The sequence below is a fragment of the Balaenoptera ricei genome, chromosome 1 (assembly GCF_028023285.1).
Source record: "Balaenoptera ricei isolate mBalRic1 chromosome 1, mBalRic1.hap2, whole genome shotgun sequence".
NCBI classification, from domain to species: Eukaryota; Metazoa; Chordata; class Mammalia; order Artiodactyla; family Balaenopteridae; genus Balaenoptera; species Balaenoptera ricei.
This window is the reverse complement of record NC_082639.1, coordinates 135,748,206-135,770,084: the sequence shown is the minus strand read 5'-3', so window position 1 is coordinate 135,770,084 and position 21,879 is coordinate 135,748,206. Positions and strand designations below refer to the sequence as shown.

General features: G+C 37.3%; 2 protein-coding genes across 15 annotated transcripts in view; one reads left to right on the top strand and one right to left on the bottom strand.

Moving 5' to 3' along the window:
- The window catches only part of DARS2 (aspartyl-tRNA synthetase 2, mitochondrial), a 28,024-nt gene extending 8,866 nt beyond the window's left edge, over window positions 1-19,158 (bottom strand). The window contains exons 1-13 of one of the 3 annotated variants that reach the window (XM_059936579.1): window positions 18,381-19,158; window positions 17,627-17,726; window positions 16,406-16,472; window positions 14,731-14,832; window positions 14,240-14,335; window positions 12,699-12,822; window positions 12,061-12,107; window positions 11,318-11,424; window positions 10,448-10,517; window positions 9,592-9,771; window positions 7,736-7,843; window positions 6,349-6,411; window positions 1,318-1,470 (exon numbers count right to left, since the gene is read on the bottom strand). In XM_059936579.1, the coding sequence (XP_059792562.1) occupies window positions 1,318-1,470; window positions 6,349-6,411; window positions 7,736-7,843; window positions 9,592-9,771; window positions 10,448-10,517; window positions 11,318-11,424; window positions 12,061-12,107; window positions 12,699-12,822; window positions 14,240-14,335; window positions 14,731-14,832; window positions 16,406-16,472; window positions 17,627-17,726; window positions 18,381-18,501 (1,338 nt within the window). In that variant the 5' untranslated portion in view covers window positions 18,502-19,158. Of the gene's footprint in view, window positions 1-1,317; window positions 1,471-6,348; window positions 6,412-7,735; window positions 7,844-9,591; window positions 9,772-10,447; window positions 10,518-11,317; window positions 11,425-12,060; window positions 12,108-12,698; window positions 12,823-14,239; window positions 14,336-14,730; window positions 14,833-15,107; window positions 15,226-16,405; window positions 16,473-17,626; window positions 17,727-18,380 lie in introns of those variants that run through there. The other 2 variants (XM_059936597.1, XM_059936588.1) reach the window with 2 other exon arrangements.
- The window catches only part of CENPL (centromere protein L), a 46,899-nt gene that overhangs the window by 10,404 nt on the left and 14,616 nt on the right, over window positions 1-21,879 (top strand). For 5 of the 12 annotated variants that reach the window (XM_059936641.1, XM_059936718.1, XM_059936710.1 and 2 more), the window contains 5 exons: window positions 7,747-7,867; window positions 8,063-8,224; window positions 8,944-9,101; window positions 17,583-17,745; window positions 18,224-19,826. The gene's annotated coding sequence lies outside the window, so the exon portion shown is untranslated. The remainder of the gene's footprint in view (window positions 1-7,746; window positions 7,868-8,062; window positions 8,225-8,943; window positions 9,102-17,582; window positions 17,746-18,223; window positions 19,827-21,879) is intronic. The other 7 variants (XM_059936694.1, XM_059936684.1, XM_059936666.1 and 4 more) reach the window with 6 other exon arrangements.

Here is a 21,879-nt window from a genome sequence, read left to right as displayed (position 1 = left end):
TTTAATGGCCAAATGAATTTGCAGCAGGATTTTTAATACAAAATCCCAAATTCTTTTTTAAGAAATGCATTGACAATAAAATTTGTAATTAACTGGTGCATCCCCCAGCAAATTTAACAGTACTGGCTCATGGCTGGTATTAAAAACTAATGTTGATAAATGAATTAATTAAAAAAAAAAAAAGACTGTAGGGAATTCCCTGGCAGTCCAGTGGTTAGGACTCCATGCTTCACTTATGAGGGCCCAGGTTCGATCCCTGGTCGGGGAACTAAAATCCCACTAGCTGCGTGGCGTGGCCAAAAAAAAAAAAAAAAAAAGAGGGCTGTAATATCAAGAAAAGTTGTAATTATGTAGCTTTCCTCACTCTACTATTGCAGGGAAAGGTACGGACAGTGGATTATATTTAGCTTTGTAGCTGAACTCTGAAACTTTTCCTTTGGAAGATATAATGATAAATAAGCACAGTGCAAATATAAATTAGAAGAATGAACTTGATAAAGTACTAATCAGACACTATAAGGATATCATACTATAGTGTAAGGATGAATTTTTATTTATTTATTTATTTTTGGCTGCACCCCATGGCTTGCGGGATCTTAGTTCCCCAACCAGGGACTGAACCCGGGCCCTGGCAGTGAACGTGCCGAGTCCTAACCACTGGACTGCCAGGGAATTCCCAAGGATGAATTTTTATCATGTTTGATCTTTACAGTATATTTTCAATATTCATGTTTGAGTTTTATACCACACTTTGTATATTTTATAATGATCCCTAAAGTTAAATCCATTGCTCCATACGTCTCCTGAAGAGTGGTGATTTAGCCAGTGCATGGCACCCTGCACCACCTCCCAGCTGCTGCTCCTGAGGAAAAAGGGTACTGCCTCAACCAAGTAGAGCCAGGGGTGTCTGCCAGCCCAGCAGCCCTCCAGCAGTCTGATCTGTCCCTCCACATTTTCAGGAATGCATTATGTACAAAAGTTTGGGACAACCAACTTTTCTTAATCTGTAAAACTTCAAAACTGAAAATATTTTTTCACAGTTGTGCAATGAATACCAATAGCTCTCTACCTAAGAGGCTTTCCTAGAGCCAGATCTAATCGCTGTGAGCAATGCCAATGTAGGCTGTTAGCTGATGAAAAAAACTCTAGTTTTTATACAGTGCATTTTATTACAGTGCCAAAAGACATAAAAACTCATGCAGAGCAGCTCCAATTTATGAAATTAACAGTCAATTTCAAATATGTACTATACACACAGGAGAAGAGAGGCATCATTCAGCATCAACAGCACAGATGCCAGGAGGTAATGTTGCTTACTGCTTTCTTATGCTCTCCGGCAGTTAGCAGGACCACATCCTCCTCTTGGGTCTCCAACAGTCTGATTAGTCCCAAGCCTTGCTCCTCCATTATGAACTTAGCAACTGGAGAATTCCAGTTGTTATTGGTTTTCAAGAATATAGGTAAGACTTCCTGTGACAAAGAAAAAGACTTATACATTTTTCAAAAAGCGGGGTTGATTTATTTTTCCTGGAGTACAAAGATTTCTTGTTTCCAAAAGAAAATGAACCTACATGAGATTATCTCTATTCCCTCCCTGAAGCCCTTCAAAACGATACTAAAGGAATCTAAAAATTAATCTCACCAAAATGAAAAAAAAAGAAAAGGAATGAAGGGTGGGAAGGGATATAAGAGCGAAGAGATTTCTGAAAATTTTTGGCAGGTTGCAGGCGAGAGGAATAGGAATGACCAAAGAAGCAAGATGCAGGAAGCTCTGGCCTAGAGAACAATGGAGCAGCTTCAGCACAGGAAGGAACTGATCTTACCCTGCAAAATCCTAGAGGTGCAGGGCTCTTAAGAAGAGCCCTGGGGTGATAGCCAACTGTGTTGTTGCTCACCCAAAACTAAACCTAACCATTTACAAAACCTAACCATTTACAAAACCTAACCATTTCTAAACCTAACCATTTACAAAAGCCCCTTTAAACAGCTTTTTAAATGGCTCATATTCTTAAATGTGTACAATTAACAATCACATCACTACACATTGAAGAAGCTACAGCATTAAAAAAAAAGAAAAAAAAGACCCAGATAAACAGAAAAAAAATGACCCTAGAGGAAAGAGGTAATTTAGGGACCAAAAAACTTGAATCCTCAAAGATATTAAAAAAGGTATTTTATCAATAAGACCGGAATAAAATGTAATGAAAATAAGCAAGAAAGAGCTAGTGGGAAATAAAAATATGATTGCTTAAAAAAAAAAATTCAACAGAAGAGTTGAAGAAATCTCCCAGAAAGAATAAAAAAGACAGATTTTCCACAGATGAAAGACATGAGCCTTCATATTCAAAGGGCCCTTCAAGTGTGCAACACACTGAATGAAAAATGACTCAAAGTTATACAGACTGTGAAATTTCAGAGCATCAGGAATCAGGAGGCTGAAAGCTTTCAAAGGGAAAAAAAAATTAGGTTTACTATAAAAGAATAAATTCATACAAACATCAGACTTCTTATCAGTAACAGTAGGTATAAAAAAAATAAAGCAATGCCTCCAATGAGCTAAGGCTCATTGTCACATGCAGCTATTTAAATTTAAAGTAAAATGAAATAAAATAAAAAATTCAGTTCCTCAGGTATATATTTGCCACATATCAAGCATTCAATAGCCACACTGGCTGGTGGCTACCATAGTGGACAATGCAGATATGAAACAGTTCCATCATTGCAGAAAGTCTACTGGACAGCACTGTTCTAAAGGGATATGACTACCAATTAAGAATTTTATACCAAGCCAAATTATTAATCAAGTGTGAGGTTTTGAACACAAAGACATTTTTAGACATATAAGGATTCAGAAAGTTTCTCTTTCACATGCTGTCTTAGGAAGTTACTTGAGGATATAATCCAGCACTAGTAAGAAAGAGGAAGATCTGGGATCCAGGAAAAGAGTAGCTTCAACGCAGAAGAGGAATGAAGAAAATGTCCAGAAAGACAGCTGTGAAGAGGTACAGAGTAATTAGGTAAGGCCTGTGTATGTGAGCCTTACCTCTCATTGCAGGAGGTACGATGCAAGGTTTAAAACGGGTAAGTAGGGGCTTCCCTGGTGGTGCAGTGGTTAAGAATCTGCCTGCTTGTGCAGGGGACACGGGTTTGAGCCCTGGTCCAGGAAGATCCCACATGCCTCAGAGCAACTAAGCCCGTGCACCACAACTACTGAGCCTGCGCTCTAGAGCCCGTGAGCCACAACTACTGAGCCCACGAGCCACAACTACTGAGCCTGTGCTCTAGAGCCCGCGAGCCACAACTACTGAACCCGCGAGCCACAACTACTGAGGCCCGCAGGCCTAGAGCCCATGCTCCACAACAAGAGAAGCCACTGCAATGAGAAGCCCGCACACTGCAAGGAAGAGCAGCCCCTGCTCACCACAACTAGAGAAAGCCTGTGCGCAGCAACAAAAACCCAACACAGCCAAAAAAAAGGCATTCTGATAAAAACAGAGGTACTCTGGTATGGGACTGGAATAGAGTGAGCTAGAGTAAACACTTATTGTATTGAACTATTAATCCTTCTTTACTATTTGTTTTTTTTTTTTAAACCATGTACATGCAGCATATTGCTAAAAATAAACATTAAAAACAATTCAAGGCAAATCAAGTTAAAACATATTAATACATTTTAAAAATATAAAAATTCAGGAAATTAGGAAAGTAAAGAAGAAAAGAGAAGAAAGAGAAGAAGAAGAAAATGTAATAATAGTCTCATCAACTAAAGGCTGCCAAAGTTAACTCTCAGGCTTATTTCGTGTTCCTGTGGTTCCTAAATACAGGTTTCAAACACTAGTAAAATAAAAACAGAGAAAATTGGGAGATATAGGGTTGACAATTTTGAATTTTATCAAAGGCATAAAACAAACCCCAAATATCTACTATTACCATCATTTCATAAAAGAAAACACATTTCTATAGCAAAAAATGAGAAGTATAGTCCTTTAAATTCATTTAACTTTATGAAAAGCTTTTTATACCCCTGGCTTTTCTTATTTTGCCTTGACCCATTTTGGAAACCATTATCCTTATCTTTCTTTTTTCTTGAAAAATCCCTTTGAACTTGATGTATGAGACTTGTGATGTGTGGTAGTAGAGGTGGGTAGTCCATTTCCTTTTTTTTTTCCTCTCTTTTTTTAAAAAAATTGCAGTATAGTTGATTTACAATATTGTGTTAGTTTCAGGTGTACAGCAAAGTGATTCGGTTATTCATATAAATATATTTATTTTTTGATTCTTTTCCGTTATAGGTTATTACAAGATACTGACTGTAGTTCCCTGGGCTATACAGTAAATCACTGTTGCTTATCTATTTTATACATGGTACTGTGCATTTGTTAATGCCAAACTCCTAATTTATCCCTCCCCCACTTCCCCTTTGGTAACCATGTTTGTTTTCTATGTCTGTGAGTCTGTTTTTTGGTAAATAAGTTCATTTGTATTGTTTATTAGATTCCACATATAAGTAATATATTTGTCTTTCTCTGACTTACTTCACTTAGTATGATAATCTCTAGCTCCACCCATGTTGCTGTAAAAGGCATTATTTTGTTGTTCTTTTATGGCTGAGTAATATTCCATTGTGTGTGTACACACACACACACACACACACCCCACATCTTTATCCATTCATCTGTTGATGGATACTTAGGTTGCTTCCATATCTTGGTTATTGTAAATAGTGCTGCTATGAACACTGGGATGCATGTATCTTTTCAAACTAGAGGTTTGCTCTTTTCTGGATATATGCCAGGAGTGTGATTGCTGGATCATATGGTAACTTTATTTTTAGTTTTTTAAGGAGCCTCCATACTGTTCTCCATAGTGGCTGCATCAATTTACATTCCCACCAACAGTGTAGGAGGGTTCCCTTTTCTCCACACCCTCTCCAGCATTTATCATTTGTAGACTTTTTGATGATGGCATTGTAGTTTTGGTTTGCAATAATTAATAATTAATGATGTTGAACATCTTTTCATGCGCCTATTGGCCATCTGTGTGTCTTCCTTGGAGAAATGTCTATTTAGGTCTTCTGCCCATTTTTTTACTGGGTTGTTTGGTTTTTTGATATTGAGTTGTATGAGCTGTTTGTAATTTTGGAAATAAAGCCCTTGTTGGTCACATCATTTGCAAATATTTTCTCCCAGTCCATAGGTTGTCTTCTTGTTTTGTTTATGGTTTCCTTTGCTGTGCAAAAGCTTATAAGTTTGATTAGGTCCCATTGTTTATTTTTGCTTTTATTTCTTTTGCCTTGTGAGACTGATCTAACAAAGTATTACTATGATTTATGTCAGAGAATGTTTTGCATATGTTCTCTTCTAGGAGTTTTATGGTGTCATGTCTTATATTTTAAATCTTTGAGCCATTTTGAGTTTATTTTTGTGTATGGTGTGAGGGTGTGTTCTAACTTCATTGATTTACATGTGGCTGTCCAGCTTTCCCAACACCACTTGCTGAAGAGACTGTCTGAGTAGTCCATTTTCAATCCACAAATACAGTGTTTATACATGGTTATGATCAGTGAATATATAGTTCTGTATTCTCCTTTTCCTACAAATCATTATAACCTGAACATTTTTCCTACATTACAAACTTTTAGTTAAGAGACAAAATTTTTAAAAGGAACTTTAATATTTAATCCTTTAATTCTACCTTAATTTATTTAATCACTCCCATATGGTTTCATTTTATTCCTGTAAATGATACTGTGTATAAGTGTCCTCATATCTAAGATCCTTTCTTTAAAGTATAGAAAATTATTGACTCAAAGAGTCATATTTTAAAATATGACTATTTTTAAAGTTAGTGATTCCAAAATGGCTGAGGTAATTTATACTTCCAGTGACAGTGTAAGAATGCCCGTTCCCTGCTCCTCCGCCGTATTTTAGTGCTACTGTTCACCAAGCCAAGAGCACAAAGTGTATCTGTCAAAGGAAAGGTATATTCATAATTCTAAAAAGGGTATGGGAAGAACAATGAATAGTGGCTTTCTTTCATACCTGCCATGCTTTCATTTAAACCTTGGGCACATGGGGCTCTATTTAATTTTCCCAACTGCATTAAAGTACCACTGTTTATTTTAAAAGGCTATGGTTGAACTTTCACATTCTGATTAATGGTGAATTCAACTAAGTTGAAGTTTTGGAGTTATACCCAGGGGTAAGATTAACTTTAAAAATAAAAAGAGGAAAAGTAGAATGATCTGAAATAACAAGCCCCTCAAAACTAATGATAGCATAAGAGCTCAAGCAATTAACAGTTAAAAATATAGAATCCCTAAAAGAAAGGAAAAAACCTGCTCCTTACCTGATTAAAATGGTCAGCTGCAAATTTTCTAATGGACTCAGTGTCTTTCCTTTTTAAGTATTTCTGATGAAAGAAAATCAAAGTAAACTCATCAATATGACACTTAGCTTCACAAACATGTTTATGAAATGAAATGGGAAACAAATATATTTTGTGTTTTTCCATCACAATAATAAGATTCAATAAAGATTTAATTTCTGTTGTCAAATGACAAAATTTTAAGGCTTGTTACAGGGTGTATTTTTTTCCAATTATGCAGGTCTTATTGGAAATAGCTGTGAATGTATTCCACAGAAGACTGTGTATCTATAATATGTTCAAAATGAATCTTTGCAACTGAATTGTGAAGGATCAATAAAATCAATAAGAGGATTCAGAATTTGATTATTTCAAGTCTCTTAAAATTCTTTATATCTTTTCTAAATTACCTCAATGTGTTTCTAAGTGAGACATTATGGCTATCATCATCACTAATATTCATGGAGCACTTAATTAGGTATGGGAGATATAAAAAAGGTGAAAACATGGTTCATGGCCCTGCAGTCCTTATAATCTACTTGGGAAAGAATTGGACATACTCCAATTGGGGTAAATAATAATAACAAGCAATATATGTTATACCAAGCTTACCCAAACACATTCAATATGTCTGGACTAGAATACAGACACCAAATTACTTTCACTGAACATATGAAGTGAAAAAAAAAGTAATGAGACTGAATTCTTATCCCCATTTTAAATATGCTAATAGGCTTATGTATCCAACTGAATAGCCTTTCAAAATAGTAATCTTATTCAAAATACTTTTAGAACTCTTCTTAAATTATTTTCAAAGCAGGTGTACTAACTACAGAAAATAGACATGCCCCATTACTTAAGAGTCCATGCTTACCCAACCCAACCCAACCATTCTTTCTCTCTCCTACCCTCATTTCCCTTCCTTTTGCTTTTCATAGCTCCACCTCCTTTCTCTTCCCATTATTAATGCAATAGACCCCAGAGCATCAGAAGACCAAGAACCAACACGCAAGGGCTATGCTGGAGCTGATATGGGGCTGGGAGCTGTTGGACAAACTGAGGCTGGAGACAGAATAGGAATACTATTTTATACTCATCACTGGTGGAGATAAACTCAAATGAAGGAGAACTTTACAGCATTATTTAAAAGGAAAAATAAAAGCTCTAGATCTCGAGAGTGTAAACTCATATTCATAAAGTTTTATCATTTTCTACTTATAGTTTTAGAGACACTATTAGACTTTATATGAAAAAATGCATTTTTATTTAAAGAGAATTTTTCTTTCTAAAGTTTAAATGTACCAATGTTGAACATATTTACTTCCCAAATGTACATTTTAGAGAAAATACAGAATTGTGCTCCACTTACTTCTCCTTCAGGGATACATATGGCTTTGATGGTTCCTTGGGGTTTACTAAGCGCATCCTGAAGAAATCCAACCTTTGTGTTTCTGAACATATCACTGATATCTACAATCTGGAAAATGGATAACAGGAAAAGGTAATTAAACGTGAAGTAATGTTTATCTCAAAACCTTTTTTTTTTTTTTTTTTAATTTTTATTTATTTATTTATTTATTTATGGCTGTGTTGGGTCCCCGTTTCTGTGCGAGGGCTTTCTCCAGTTGCGGAGAGCGGGGGCCATTCTTCATCGCGGTGCGCGGGCCTCTCACCATCGCGACCTCTCTTGTTGCAGAGCACAGGCTCCAGACGCGCAGGCTCAGCAATTGTGGCTCACGGGCCCAGTTGCTCCGCGGCACGTGGGATCTTCCCAGACCAGGGCTCGAACCCGTGTCCCCCGCATTGGCAGGCAGATTCTCAACCACTGCGCCACCAGGGAAGCCCCCTTTTTTAAAAAGTAAATTTATTTAGTTATTTTTGGCTGCATTTGGCTCTTTGTCGCTGCGCGTGGGCTTTCTCTAGTTGCGGCGAGCAGGGGCTACTCTTCATTGTGGTGCATGGGCTTCTCATTGCGGTGGCTTCTCTTGTTGTGGCTCACGGGCTCTAGAGTGCTGGCTCAGTAGTTGTGGCTCGTGGGCTCCTGAGTGCAGGCTCAGTAGCTGTGGTGCACAGGCTTAGTTGCTCCGCGGCATGTGGGATCTTCCCAGACCAGGGATCGAACCCGTGTCCCCTGCATTGGCAGGTGGATTCCCAACCACTGTGCCACCAGGGAAGTTCCTCAAAACCTTTTACAAACAATATTTTAAAGAGGAAAGTAGATCTTGTTAATGTTTATAGAGCGCATTCATAGAGTGTTTACCATGGGCTGGGCACCATGACAAGTGTTAATGTACTAATTATTCATTAGTAATAACTCATTTCATCTGCACAACAAGAGTATGAGGTAGGCCCTCTTATTATCCCCATTTAATAGATGAGAAAACCAAGGCACAGAGAAAGAAATGACTTGCCCAAGATAACACAGCTAGTAAGTGGCAGAGCCAGAATTTAACTTAAGCAGTCTGACTTAAGAACCACCATTTCATATTACAAAAGAAGAAACAAGGAGTAGTCAAGCTGGCTGCTGTAAATAGGCAGTTATGACTTTTTTGTGTGCTATGTTTTTTTCATTCTGAGAATTGAGCACTGCCTATTCGTGGACCAAGCAGAACTCAGTTTCTGAGGAATCTGCACTGAGAACTGAGATATAGAAATGTCACCAGCGTTACAGTGATGAAGGGCTGTTGCTGTCTAAGAGCAAATAACAAGAGGCCTGCTAAGGAAAACTGCTCTGTGTAAGTTCTACTGTTACCCTTAGTTAAATATGTGTAGATCTTAACAATATGAATAAACATTTCCATATGTTTGAGCTCTTTATAGACCAGGGAAAAAGAATAAATAACTCTTAATCATTTGCCTTTCAAGTGCCATTTTAGCTTAAGAAAAATTCAAGAGGAAAGAACAGGTTTTTTTTTTTTTTTTTTTTCCTTTCAAGTTACCATTCGTATCCATGTAACTAATAACTTGCCAGTAATAAAAACATTATAGCAAGAACCTTGCTCTTGGAAATGAATCTTGGAACACAGTAGATAGAGAAAAGGTACTGTAATGCTAACATGCTATTATTCTCTCCTGCTGTAGCTGGGTAACAACAAAAGTAACACGCTAAGGTAACAACAAAAAATATGATATAACAGTGTGTGTAACTGGTTGTAAACATCAAAGTGGTTCAAAAGACTATAGGACTATTCGGGGGCAGAGTCTTGGAAAAGTGAAGAAAAGTACCTTCATCCCAAAGCGAGTGTCAGGTTTATCAGTTCCATAGCTGGCCAACGCCTCAGCAAAAGTCATAGAAGGAAAAGGAACCACCACAGGATCTTTGTCACTGGGCCATGAATACTGGAGCAAACCCTCAATTAGACTCTGGATGCCAGTCTGTTCTACAAAGGACATCTCTATGTCAATCTGAAACCAAAGCAACATATGGAAACTAACTTGAAGAGCCACAATATTAGTATATACATACACATTTATATATTTCTCGTTTCAAATTACCATTGGATTCTGTTCTTAATACAAGGGGAAGCAGGTTAAATATTACTGTACATCTAGTGCTTTACATACATCAAACTGTTAGTTCCCACAACTATCTCATGGCTTAAGGCTCAGAGAGGCTAAGTGACTTGCCTGAGTATGTACGGTTACATTACATTTGATCTTAGGTCTGTCCAACTCCAAATCTTACGGTTTTTGTGCTGATTACTGATTTCTGTGCCATACTAATTAATATGATATCATACAGAAACTAAATCATAATAGCTTTGATGACGTTGACCAGATAAATAGATTAAGTATCAACATACAGAATTGTCTGTTTTAGTGCACAAGAGATTTTTTAAAGAACTTTGTCATATCATGACCATTAAAACACTGTAGGAATCTGTCATTCCTTAGTTTATGACCATATTCTTTATAAATGGATCAAAAATTAAATAACTAATGCCTCAACTGCAGGTTAGTTTAATTAAATATCTGATAGATAAAATGTAATGAGAAGTATATATAATTTCTGTCCTGGTTTTGACATTCTTGGCTGTAGCAAGGCTGAATCAGTAAGAGATGAGTGAATATAACTTAGTACCTGAGTAAATTCGGGCTGTCTGTCTGGTCTTGATCCTTCATCTCGATAACATCGGGCAACTTGAAAATATCTACAATTGGAAAATAGTGTTAATTGAGTCAGGATTCTAGAAACACACACACACTTTCCCCCAAAAGTTCCTGGCAATGCAGGGTATGAAATAATAATGATACTAAAAGGGCATAAGAAATTTTAAAATTCTTTATGATACTCTAATCTAATCAGATACATAGTTGACCCATGAGAAGTTAACTGCTCAATATATTCTTACAAATATACAATGGCACCTTTGGATATTCATATATTAGACTGACATGCAAGGCAGTCCATGCTTCTTTATACACACTCTTTTGCTTCAGCCAAATTGAAATACTCACTGCTCCATGAATACACTTGAGCTTTCCTGTGCTATGCCATTCCAACTCTCATCTTCATCTGCTGAAACGCAGCTCTGTCCCAGAAGGCCTAGTTCCCAAAGTTTTTTGTGATATTTCCCAAAACAATATAATTTCAAACCTCTTAATACAACTAATTTGCAACACTCAACATACTTATTTTTGGTTTACATCACAGTTGATTTTAATATCCTATTTTGTCTTACTAGATTCATTAGCTCCTTGAGAGCAAAACCTATTCTTTTTTGTTTTTAACCCCCTACCCCATCTACTAGCATAGAGCTTTGTACACGATGGTCACCCAATAAATCTTTACATAATGACTACACATTTTTAGGGTATTTTACAAGTATTTTCCAAACTCTCATACATTTTCAAACCTTCTTTTAAGAGATTAGACAACTTTGTGTTTCCTTTTCCCCTTTCTTCCCCCTCTTTTCCTTTTCTGACCAGTACTATCATAAAGAAAGCTCACCTGTCTAAACCACCAACCATCAGAAGCTGCTTAAACTGCTGAGGACTCTGAGGGAGAGAATAAAACTTTCCAGGTTCCCTGGATGGTATTACAAACTCTTTTGCACCCTTTGAATGAGAGAGAGGGAGAGCAGAGATATTATTAAAAAGCAAATTCAAGATCTGGTAGAAGTCAATACTTCAGTTCATCAATGAAATCAACTAAAGAGCAAAGTTCCCACAATGACAGATCATTTCTTGCTCATCCTTTAGTCCCTAGAAGGCTTGCACATAGTAGGCTTTAAATATTTGTATACAGCAAGTATTAAATGTATGCTTGTTGAAATGAATGCCCAATTCTTTTACTAGCTAAAAAGGATTTTGTGCATCAATTCCTAGTCAAGTAATTCCTAACTGCTTTTCTAAATTTAAACTATAATTTTATAAGTCCATAGACTGTATAAATACCAGTGTTTGAAAATGTCAGTTCTTAATGAACAATGGATTTATTTTTAATGAACCAATTCATTATTGATTTGTAGCTATAAACCTCAATGGAAAGAAAATGATGTAGGATTAAAGGATTCTGACTAAAAGTACTGACCCATATAATTTTCTCAACTCTTAAAATACCTAGTTAGTCTGAACATCCTAAGGCAGTAAAATAAATAAAAGAAATAGAACTAAGGGAATATAAAAGCAAAGTGGTCCAGTTTCATAATTAACAGGACATTATTAGTAGGCTGATTTAAGGAATATACATACCCCTGGAGTCCTTTTAAATAATGTTGGTGTTTCTATATCCACAAACCCTAAAAAGAGAGAAATATCAGAATTTAAAAGATGGGAATTTACCAAATATGATGTCTACAATACAGTCCAACAAATCTGAGGCTACCCTTTAATTAGGAATTTTGACTGAAATAAGCTACGAAGCATATTGATTCTGGTTTCTACAAACCCAAGAGGGAAGCTGAAGATTTTCATAAAATTCTATTCTGTTCATAAAGTTGGTAATTTTGTAATGTAATAATTCTGTTTGATAGATTCTTGTGTACTGAACTGTTCTGGTTTTTCTTGTGTTCTGCTAGTGTAGCAAAAATAACACAAATACAGTAGGAAAAAACCCAGGACTGACTGAAGAGTCTAGTTTCATTCATATGACATTTCTGAGCTCCCAACAAATGATGTACAAGCATGATAAAGAATTAAGAAAACTTACAGATAACAACCAAAGGGCTGGTCCACCTTCAACAGTGATGGTAAATACTTAGACAACATTAACAAGCACTATCACCTTTAAAAGGCTGTATTTATGACCCACTAGGGAACTAAATTATGTTTTATGTTACTAAATTATGTTCTAGGATAAAACACATGGAAATTACTGTTTCTTCCCTTACCATGTAGATTACAGAGATATTCCCGCATTTTCATGACCATCTGGGACCTCAGTCGCAGGTTATACTGCATTTGGACACCACGCAAATCTAAGTAGCGATACCGCAAACGAAGAGCCTCTGTTTTCTAAACAGATTTAAAGATTTTTATGTTTAAATATTTTTCAAATATTAAAAAGATATTAACTTTAGATACAGATTGTGAATTTTCAAGAACTTTAGCTCTATCTTTAGCTTCCACCATTTGTGCACACACACCACCATCCTTAATTTCTATGACTTCTAGGCTTGTTACTAGCATAGATTTTACATTTTTCAGTGAACCACACTTCACTGACTGAAATTTGCCTACCTTACTAAACATTTATTCATTCTTTTTTTTCCGCCTTTTTTCTTTTTGACCACGTGGCTTGCAGGGCCTCAGTTCCCCGACCAGGGATTGAACCCGGGCCATGGCCATGAAAGCCTGGAATCCTAACCACTAGGCCACCAGGCCACCAGGGAACTCCCTACCCATTCATTTTTAAGCCTGGAGTTTAATCCTGAAAAAAAAAAAGTAAAGATTTCAAAGATCATTAGAAAATATATACCAGGGCCAAAAACAGCCACGACTTTATGACCTGGATGGGACGACAAGTTTAAGAAATGCAAGCAAGCAGCAGACGAATCTCTACAGCTGTACTAGTAGGAACACAGTGATAAGGTCTGCTTATTTTCAAGGCTGGAATTCTCTGCATCCCTTCTGTGCTGACAACCTTTTTTAAAAAGTCGTTTCCCCTGGAATAGTTTATTTCTTTGATACTAGAAATAGAAATAGAAGAACTACCTGTCATTTCTCTTTCTAAAAGCTTAGAGCTGGTGGAAAACTGCATATTTCCTTTTTTTCCCCACAACAAGGTCAACTCTGTAATTATACTGCTTTTTCTAATTAAAATATTAAGTACTGGGAACTCAATTGTAAGACTAAGCGGCCATGCAATTTAAAAAATCCTTTATAGATTAGTTTATAAATTAGGTATATATAAGTCTACAACTGTAGACAATTGTGACAAAGCTGAAAATTAGCTGGGCTTACATATCCAGTTCTGTCTAGCTTCCTCAAAGAACATCCTAAATTACAGTAATCATATTTATATGCCTTATAAACATTTTATCACTGTTAGAGGCTTAAACTTAATATATGCAGGATCTCCTACGCCACGTGGCCATTTCTAAGGTAAACGTAAATTTCCTCTCAAAATGTAAAACCATAGCAACAAAAAAAATGGAACAAAATAACATCTAAGTCTTAAAGACAACCTTGTTTCCAGCTGTCTGAAAAAACATTCTAGGTGTTCAGGAGCTGCAACAGCTTAATGAACTGTTGATATTTAAGAACAGTTCACCAGGAAATTGTAAAACTAACAGCATAATTCATGATATAGCTATAATAACATGCTTAATTTTGTAGAAGTTAAACTTTTTCTTTAAAAAACTCTGAAGACACTTTACTGGTTATCAACATTTTCTAGATACTCTATTTTATTAGTAACAGAGGATGGCACCTTCACAAAGTCCTTAATTTCAAAGGGGAGCTTCTTGCAGGAATTCAGAAGTTTAGCTGTTTTAACTTTGATTTCAATCTCACCTGTTGGCATTTTCTTAAAGAGAGAGAGAGAGAAAAGACCTATTTTAAAAATCACTCATCAGGACATGTACACAATGAATATTTATAAAACACAAGCATTTATTTACATATGTAAAACACGGGGTGCTTATAGTGTATAGTCTAAAACATAAATGTCTGTGTACGACTTTGACATTCTTATGTATATCTGTGGCTGATGAGCTCATTACCAAATGTCTTAACATGCATATTTACATAAGTGTTTATGTTTGCAGTGAGATTTTAAAATCTGTAGGTTCATTTGTAGAACCTGCAGAGCTTTAGTGCTGGATATCTAATAGATACTCAGTCGCTGTTGCCTGAATGTGTTGACAGACAGTGCACATGTACACAGGTAAAATTTAAATAGACAGTTTCTAAATTACTAACTGGATTCTCTTGTCCTGGAGGTCGGGAAATTACTGTCCCGGACACTTGCACCACAGATTCCATGGGCGCTTCACATAAAATCTTCTTCACAGAAGCAGCCGACTACAGAATAAGAGGGGAAAATAGTTCCAACAAATAAATGAACTTAAAGGACTCTGCAGCAACTGTAGCTTATGGCTTAGAAAAATGTTAATACTCATAACTTAATTGCAATAAATACTGGGGCTTCTCTTAATGACTTTATTAAAGAATTTGGTAAACTGCATCCCCATTTTGACTCCGTATAATACAGCAAGTAAAACTATTAAGAATTAAAAATTTTTTTCCTTAAAGGAGAATAAGGAGAAGAATGTTTAATGCAAACAATTCCCACATACTTTAAAGGCAACTGTCTCCAGGGTTAGCCTTAGGGGCAGTTAAATCCAAGAGCAATAATGGAGTCCAAAGTGAAGGAGTTCTCCTGGGTTAGCTATGCTCATCTCTGCATCCTGATCCCTGAAAGATAACCCATGGCTCTTTACTTACTTCAAACATTAAAAGCTGAGTAAATCTTATTTTTCTCAGGTGTACAAACATTTGTAAATATTACCAAAATAGAAACCAATGATGTTCAGCAAGCATGATGAGAGTTCTTTATTTTATCTAAATTTAATGGTAATTATTTTTTGAGCAGGTGGTACCTTCACATGGCTCAAATTCAAAGGGTATAAACAGATCTACAGTGAAAAGTCTCTCTCCAGCTCCTTAGTTCCCCTCCCCAAAGATACCCAATGTTATGTGTCCTTCTAGGGACAGTTCATAACATACACACACATACACAAGCCCTTTTTAGTACAGATAATATCACTCTACATGCTCTTCTGTATCCCGTTTTTATATCTAACAATATACCTTGGATTTTTTCCCATATTAGTACATAATAAGCTTCTTCAGTCTTTTCCATAGCTGTAAGGATGTACATTATTTTTTACACCAGTCTCTTACTGGGTAACATCTAGATTGTTCTTTCGATTAAAAATATTTCAGCAGTGAATAACCTTGTATTTGTGTCATTTTGCATCTATGTAAGTCTACGTGTAAGATAACTTTAAGATCATTGACTACAAGTGGAATGAATGGTTCAAAGGATATATGCATTTATAATTTTGATATTGCCAAATTGCCATCCATAGAGCTAGTGCCAAGTTATACTCCCTCCAGGAATGTATGAGCACTTGTTTTCCCAAACACAGTGTGTTGTCAATCCAGTGCATAAAAAATAACAATTCTGTGTAGCTTTAATTCATATTTCTCTGCCTATGAGTGAAGTTGGGCATATTTTCATATGTCTACAGACATATAGAAAAATAGCCATTTATATATTTTTTCTATAAATTTTATGTTCATATTCTGCACTCATCATTCTAGTGGGTCACTGGTATTTTTTTAAAAAAATTTTAATTGATTTGTAGTAGCCTTTTAGATATTAGAGAAATTAGCCCTTTGTCTGTGACATGAATTGCACATATTTTTTCGCAGTTTGTCATTTATCTTAATGTGGCTTATGGTAGTTTTAATTTTCATTAACAATAAACTTCTTAATTTGAAATCCCAAACATACTTATCCAACATGCTTCATTTATTCTAACCACAGCATCAAAGAGGCTTGGAGATAACAGGAGGAACCTTCTATTACCTCATCCTGAGGAATGATAACTTGAACAAGCCCATGGAAATCTCTTAGGACCAGGAAGATGTTTTGCCTGATTAATGAAGAAAGTGAACATATTAGGATAAAATCTTTGAGACCAAAATTTAAGCAGGCAAAACAAATTAAACAAATTAAAAAACCCATGCAATTTCACATGTTGCTTTTTTATAATAAATAATATGCATTCATAGTTATATTTGTGTAATTATCTTGTAGCTTATTAATGAAAAAACTTTTTCGTTTACAATTTCAACTTTTAGTAGCTGTATGTACGGCTTACTAATGCTATCCAGATGGCTTATTAATGAAAAGGCAGATTTTAAAACTTAAAAAATTTTATTGGTTTAAGTCTTTATAAGAAATTTGAGTTAAAATTGGAAACTTTCCATATATTAAAATCCAAAGGTAATATTTTAGCATATTAGAGACATCTGATTGGTCATTTTTTAAAATACGGCAATATAAAATCTTTTATTTTCCTAAAAATAAGATGTAATCTAAAATTTTCTAAAAGAGGTCCAGTACTAACTTAATACCTCTATAAGCCATCAAAAGGTCCCCCAAACCCCAATATTTTAGCATTCAACCGACATTTCACATACAGTTCTTAGTACCAAGAAGAGGTACAGAAAGCCTCCTCAGATTTTCCTTCAGGAGATAAAAGTCACCAAATGTATGGGTCAAATATCCACCCATTTGGGACATATTCTTTAGGAAAATCACTCAGTCTATGTATTTTAGATCTCTTCATTGTGAATTAATGTTCCATTCAGGTATGTTCTGGAATATAGAGATGAACAACAACAATAATATGTCCTCTAACATTAAGGAATCATTGTTCATGTTTTTAGGCTTTTTCTCTACCTAAATTTAGCAAAAACTATGCTTTTTTATGCTATGGAAGCTTACCAGCTTACCCAATTACTGGTCCTAGGAACTCTTCAATCTTAGTAAACCTAGGGACATTTCTGTCCCTTGGTGGATCACACTTATTATACCCTTCAACAGATGTTACTGGTACTTACTGAGAGTGACACTATTTGAGTCTTTCAAAACAAAAACAAAACTGAAAATTCAATGACTTCTGAGACTCCTACAGGAGTTGCAAAGCTTTTATTCTTCTGACTGGTTAGAAATTAATAGCAGTTTGAAATTGCCTTAGGAAAACCACCATCATGCATACTTAAACCACCTGCCTCTATCTACCTTCGGTACTGAATCCATCCACACAAGGTGACTTCTTGGCCTAAGTAAGAAGAACGCAACTCTCCACACGTGTTGGTCCGGGCAACAAAGCTACTGAGTTCTTAAAGAAACGAAAAAAAGTAAGATTAAAAATATATCATTTGCACATTGTTTGAGAATAGACTCTCAAATCATACCATCTTTGGTATTTCATGTCAATGGATGAAATTTATAAAGTTGAAGAATGTAATCAATCACTATTAAATTCACCTGCAAATGTGTCAAAAGCCATGTGAATAACTGTCTTAATGTAAATTTTTGCCTTGTGTTAAGAATCTAAATATTTTTGATCACCCAGCATCTGCATTGACCTAAGACGCATTGTTCTTAATAGTGCACATTTCTTCCCCAAATGAAATAGGATCTTGGGAATTTCATAAATTTGATGGTGCAGTAACTGGTTTTAGTATGAATCTAGAGTGAAATAGTCACTTGTACATTTAAAAACCCTATTCAAAATATTCTCAAGTATGAAAGAATTTTTTAGGCTTATTCACAGCATGAGCTTAATGAATAGCCTATTCACGTGGTTACTTTTCTGCTCTTTTTAAATTCCAGGGAGAAAACTACATTATAAGAAATGAAGAGGGTGAATGATGTGCTTCTACACATAAAGCTATCCAGTCGAGACTAGGGGGAAAATGGAATAAGCACTCTTGCTGCAGAGAAAAGGAGGAAGGGCTGTTCAGAGGACAAACCTCTTCACTACATTCACCTGGAATTCTCCTCTGTGAACTCAGTACCAGACTTCGGGAGAAAGAACCCCAGATCAGCTGTGTGGTCCTTCTAGTGGGTCTGGATAAACCCCTGTACAGCCGACTTAACCAACAGAACATGTTAGAGCCGCAGGATGGCGAGACGCTCAGGAATCTCACGCTGCACTTGTTGGATGGCGGTCAAAAGTCAGTTTTGGAAATACACACAAATCCCTTAAAATGTTAGTAGTTCCCACTCTCTTATATTTAAGCCCTTGTCCGCTGAACATTCAACAGCTCGTGTCGGCAAACTAGATAAATCTGCAAAGTCTTTGGGGCCTTTGGGGAAGTTGGGTAGGGGAAAGAACTTTTAAAATCTTTGTCCCCTCTTAACGCATCCGTTTCACTTCTATTAACAAACAAAGCTTCGGCCTGAAGTGACAAGCGTACGATTCCATACAGCAGCCAAGGCAGGACACCGCGGCCACGCAGAGGCAGCACGGGGCCGGTCAGCAGGCGCACGCCCTTCCCATCCTTCCACGCTTCCCAGAAGGTTCCCGCGGGCAGAACTGGAAAACAGGGAGGAAAATCAGCCCCGCGTTTCAAATCTCCCAAACCTGGTGGCCGACCTCGGGTCTTCAGAAGGAGGAATGCAAGCAAATCCAAAATGTTTCTAGGGCCCGAAACCACACACAGATCGCCGCTGGGAGGCAAGCGCTCCTTAACCCACCCCACGAACAACCAAGCTTACGGTGGAAGGAGTCAACCAGTCAGAGCACAGGGAATGCCGCCATCTTTACTACGGGCGGAAATTTGAAGGACCGTTTAGCACCGGTAGAAAAGCGCGGAAGGTTAACTCCCCGCGATTAGGAAAGTAGACGATAATGGTTAGAGCGCTCCCGTGCCCTCAGTCAAAATGGCAACCGTAGTTGCTTCACTGACTTGAAATCGGCGCCATGGAGGCGTCTAGCGTCCTGCCGCAGAGCTAGTCGGGAAACGATTTTAAACTGAGGAGGCGGCTGAACGCAAGGTTGCTGCTTCTTAACGGCGGGATTTTGGAGCTGGCGTTGGCCCCTGAGGGCTCAGCTGGAGAGGGGCGAGTTGGGACACACTGTCCCTTGCCCTTTCCCTCCGTGGGCTGAAGCAGACTCCGCAGGAGCGAGGGTCGCGGAGCTGGGTGGCTGAGTCAGCGGAAATGTCCCTCCCGGCGTGAAGTGTCGGGCTCGGCTGGCGCCTGCGGGAACGGAAATCTCCTTACTGGGCCCGTTTGCGTCCGTCGTGAACCCACCTGTGGTGGAGCGAGAGGGAATTTGGGAGCGCCAGGGGTTCCTCCGGACTTACTCTTCGCTGTCATTTTGGCGGCTGTTTTACTTCAGGGGATTTCAGTTTCGACGTAGTTTTGGATCCAGACTTGAAGAATGATTCGTGAAGGGAATGGTTGACAGCGTCATCACGGCATTTTATTGGTAAGATGCTTTGTTATTGGTCCGGGCGTGGCAGTAAACTTTGTGTTTTGCCTTGTTGTGTGGTCGTTATCTTTACAATACTTCGGGGTTTAGATGTGTTTCACACGACCTGCTTAGCATTGGCGTTAGGTGACGATGTACAAAAGTGATTTAAGTCAGGGTCCCTTCCTTCACGGACTTAGCACAAGAAAAACAACTGAGTTGTAATTGTGTGTTCTGAACTGCAAGTGCAAGAGGAATTGGCTGGAGAGCTAGCTCTGTGGATGCTTGGAAGCTTCTCCTGAGGAGATGAAACTTGAAGGATAGATTGGATTTGGTCAGACAAATGGGTGTGGAGAAGTAGTCTTAATTGGCAATAGGTTGAATAAAAAAGTCCGGGAGCAGAGGCAAACATGACAGGCATGAAGAGCAGGAGGGTGAGGAGCAGCCTAGGGGAAGGGGTGCATGTTTGGGGGTAGGGCAGTGGCTCTTTACCGTTTAAAGAATCATCTCCTGGACCTTTCTTCACCCCCTTCTGCCACCAGATACACACGCATACACCATTTTGCATCCAACCTTAGAGGGCTTTTAGATTTTGGAAAGACCCTTTGTCCATGGATCTTGGGGTAAGAACTGAAGTAGTAGAACATGAACCTGGATAGGATCAGATAATATGATCAGGTGCCTTGAAACCCAGGCAGAGAAGTTTGGGCTTCATTTATTTAGAAGATGTGTGGGATTGTTATGGCATCTCAAGCAAGGTAATGACAAGATAAAAGTGGTGTCTATGGAGAAACTAGTCATGGATTGGGGAAAGGGGTTAAGACTGGGAATAAGATAAATGGCTATAATTAAGAATGCAAGTGAAGGCCAAATCTGAGAGGGCTAGTATATATGCTTTTAAGAAATATGTCAGAATTTGATGCTAATTCGGATGTAAACGTGAAGTTGAGGGAAGAGTAAAAGTTGACTAAGGAGTATTTTAAGGGGCAGGGAGGAAAATGAGAAGGAAGAGTGGAATTATTACTGAGAAACAGGGTAGTTGGAAGGGAAAGATTGATTGTGAACTAATGTTTAGCTTTAACTTAATGAGTTTGAGAACACAAAATTTTAATGTTTTACAGGAAATTGGAAATGCAGGTGCAAAGGTCTGAAAATAGAGATTTAGGAGTCATATGTAGAATGAATGTTATCATATGGAGAATGAGTGATTTCAGAGTCTGGGGAGACACGCACTGTTGGGACTGGAGGAAGGATAGGAATCAGCAAATGAGTCAGAAGGAACCATAAGAAACAAGGAGGAGAAATAATTGAGTGTTTGAAAACAACAAGGTAACAAAGTTTAGAGGAGTAAGGAGGAGCAAACTTGATGAACCAACTATTTGGCCATGGTTTTCGCAAAAATATTATTGGTAATCTTCAAAAGTGCCGTGCCTTTATAGTGATGGATTCATAAGAGAGGTTGCTGAAGATTTCCAATAAAATATTTATTAGTAAGTGGAGGCAATAGTTGTATACCGTATTTCCAGGAAATTGGTCTCAAGACGAATGAGACGGATAGGATTTAAACAAAAAATTTTTAGTGTTAGGAATACAAGAATATGCTTGGCAGTGGAAGAAAAGTATCCTGTGAAGTAGAGATTAGAGATGATAGAGGTTTGAAATAAACGTGGGAGATGGTGCCCAAGGGAAATGTGAAGGGACATGGAGATCTAGAATATTGGTTGATGGATTGGCTTTAGAAAGCAAGTAAGAGGACCTCTTTCCTTACAGTTGGAAGGAAGAATATTGGGACAGTAAAATATTAAGTCAAGCTATATTTTTAACCTCTTAATTATCTGGCGGGGCAAAATTACATATTATTGAGTATGGAGTGAGAAAGTAAAATAGGTATAAACCATTTTCTAATCTTTAATGCATGGATTGGGCTATTTCACATTACTGCAGTATTAAATTACTCAAGGGAAATGTTTTCTCAAAACCAGTCCTTTCAGAGCTAGTAGTCTTTCTCTCACCTAGATAGACCTTAAAATCCTTTTGGAATTCATAGAATTTCTCTTTTAAGGAGTCAAAT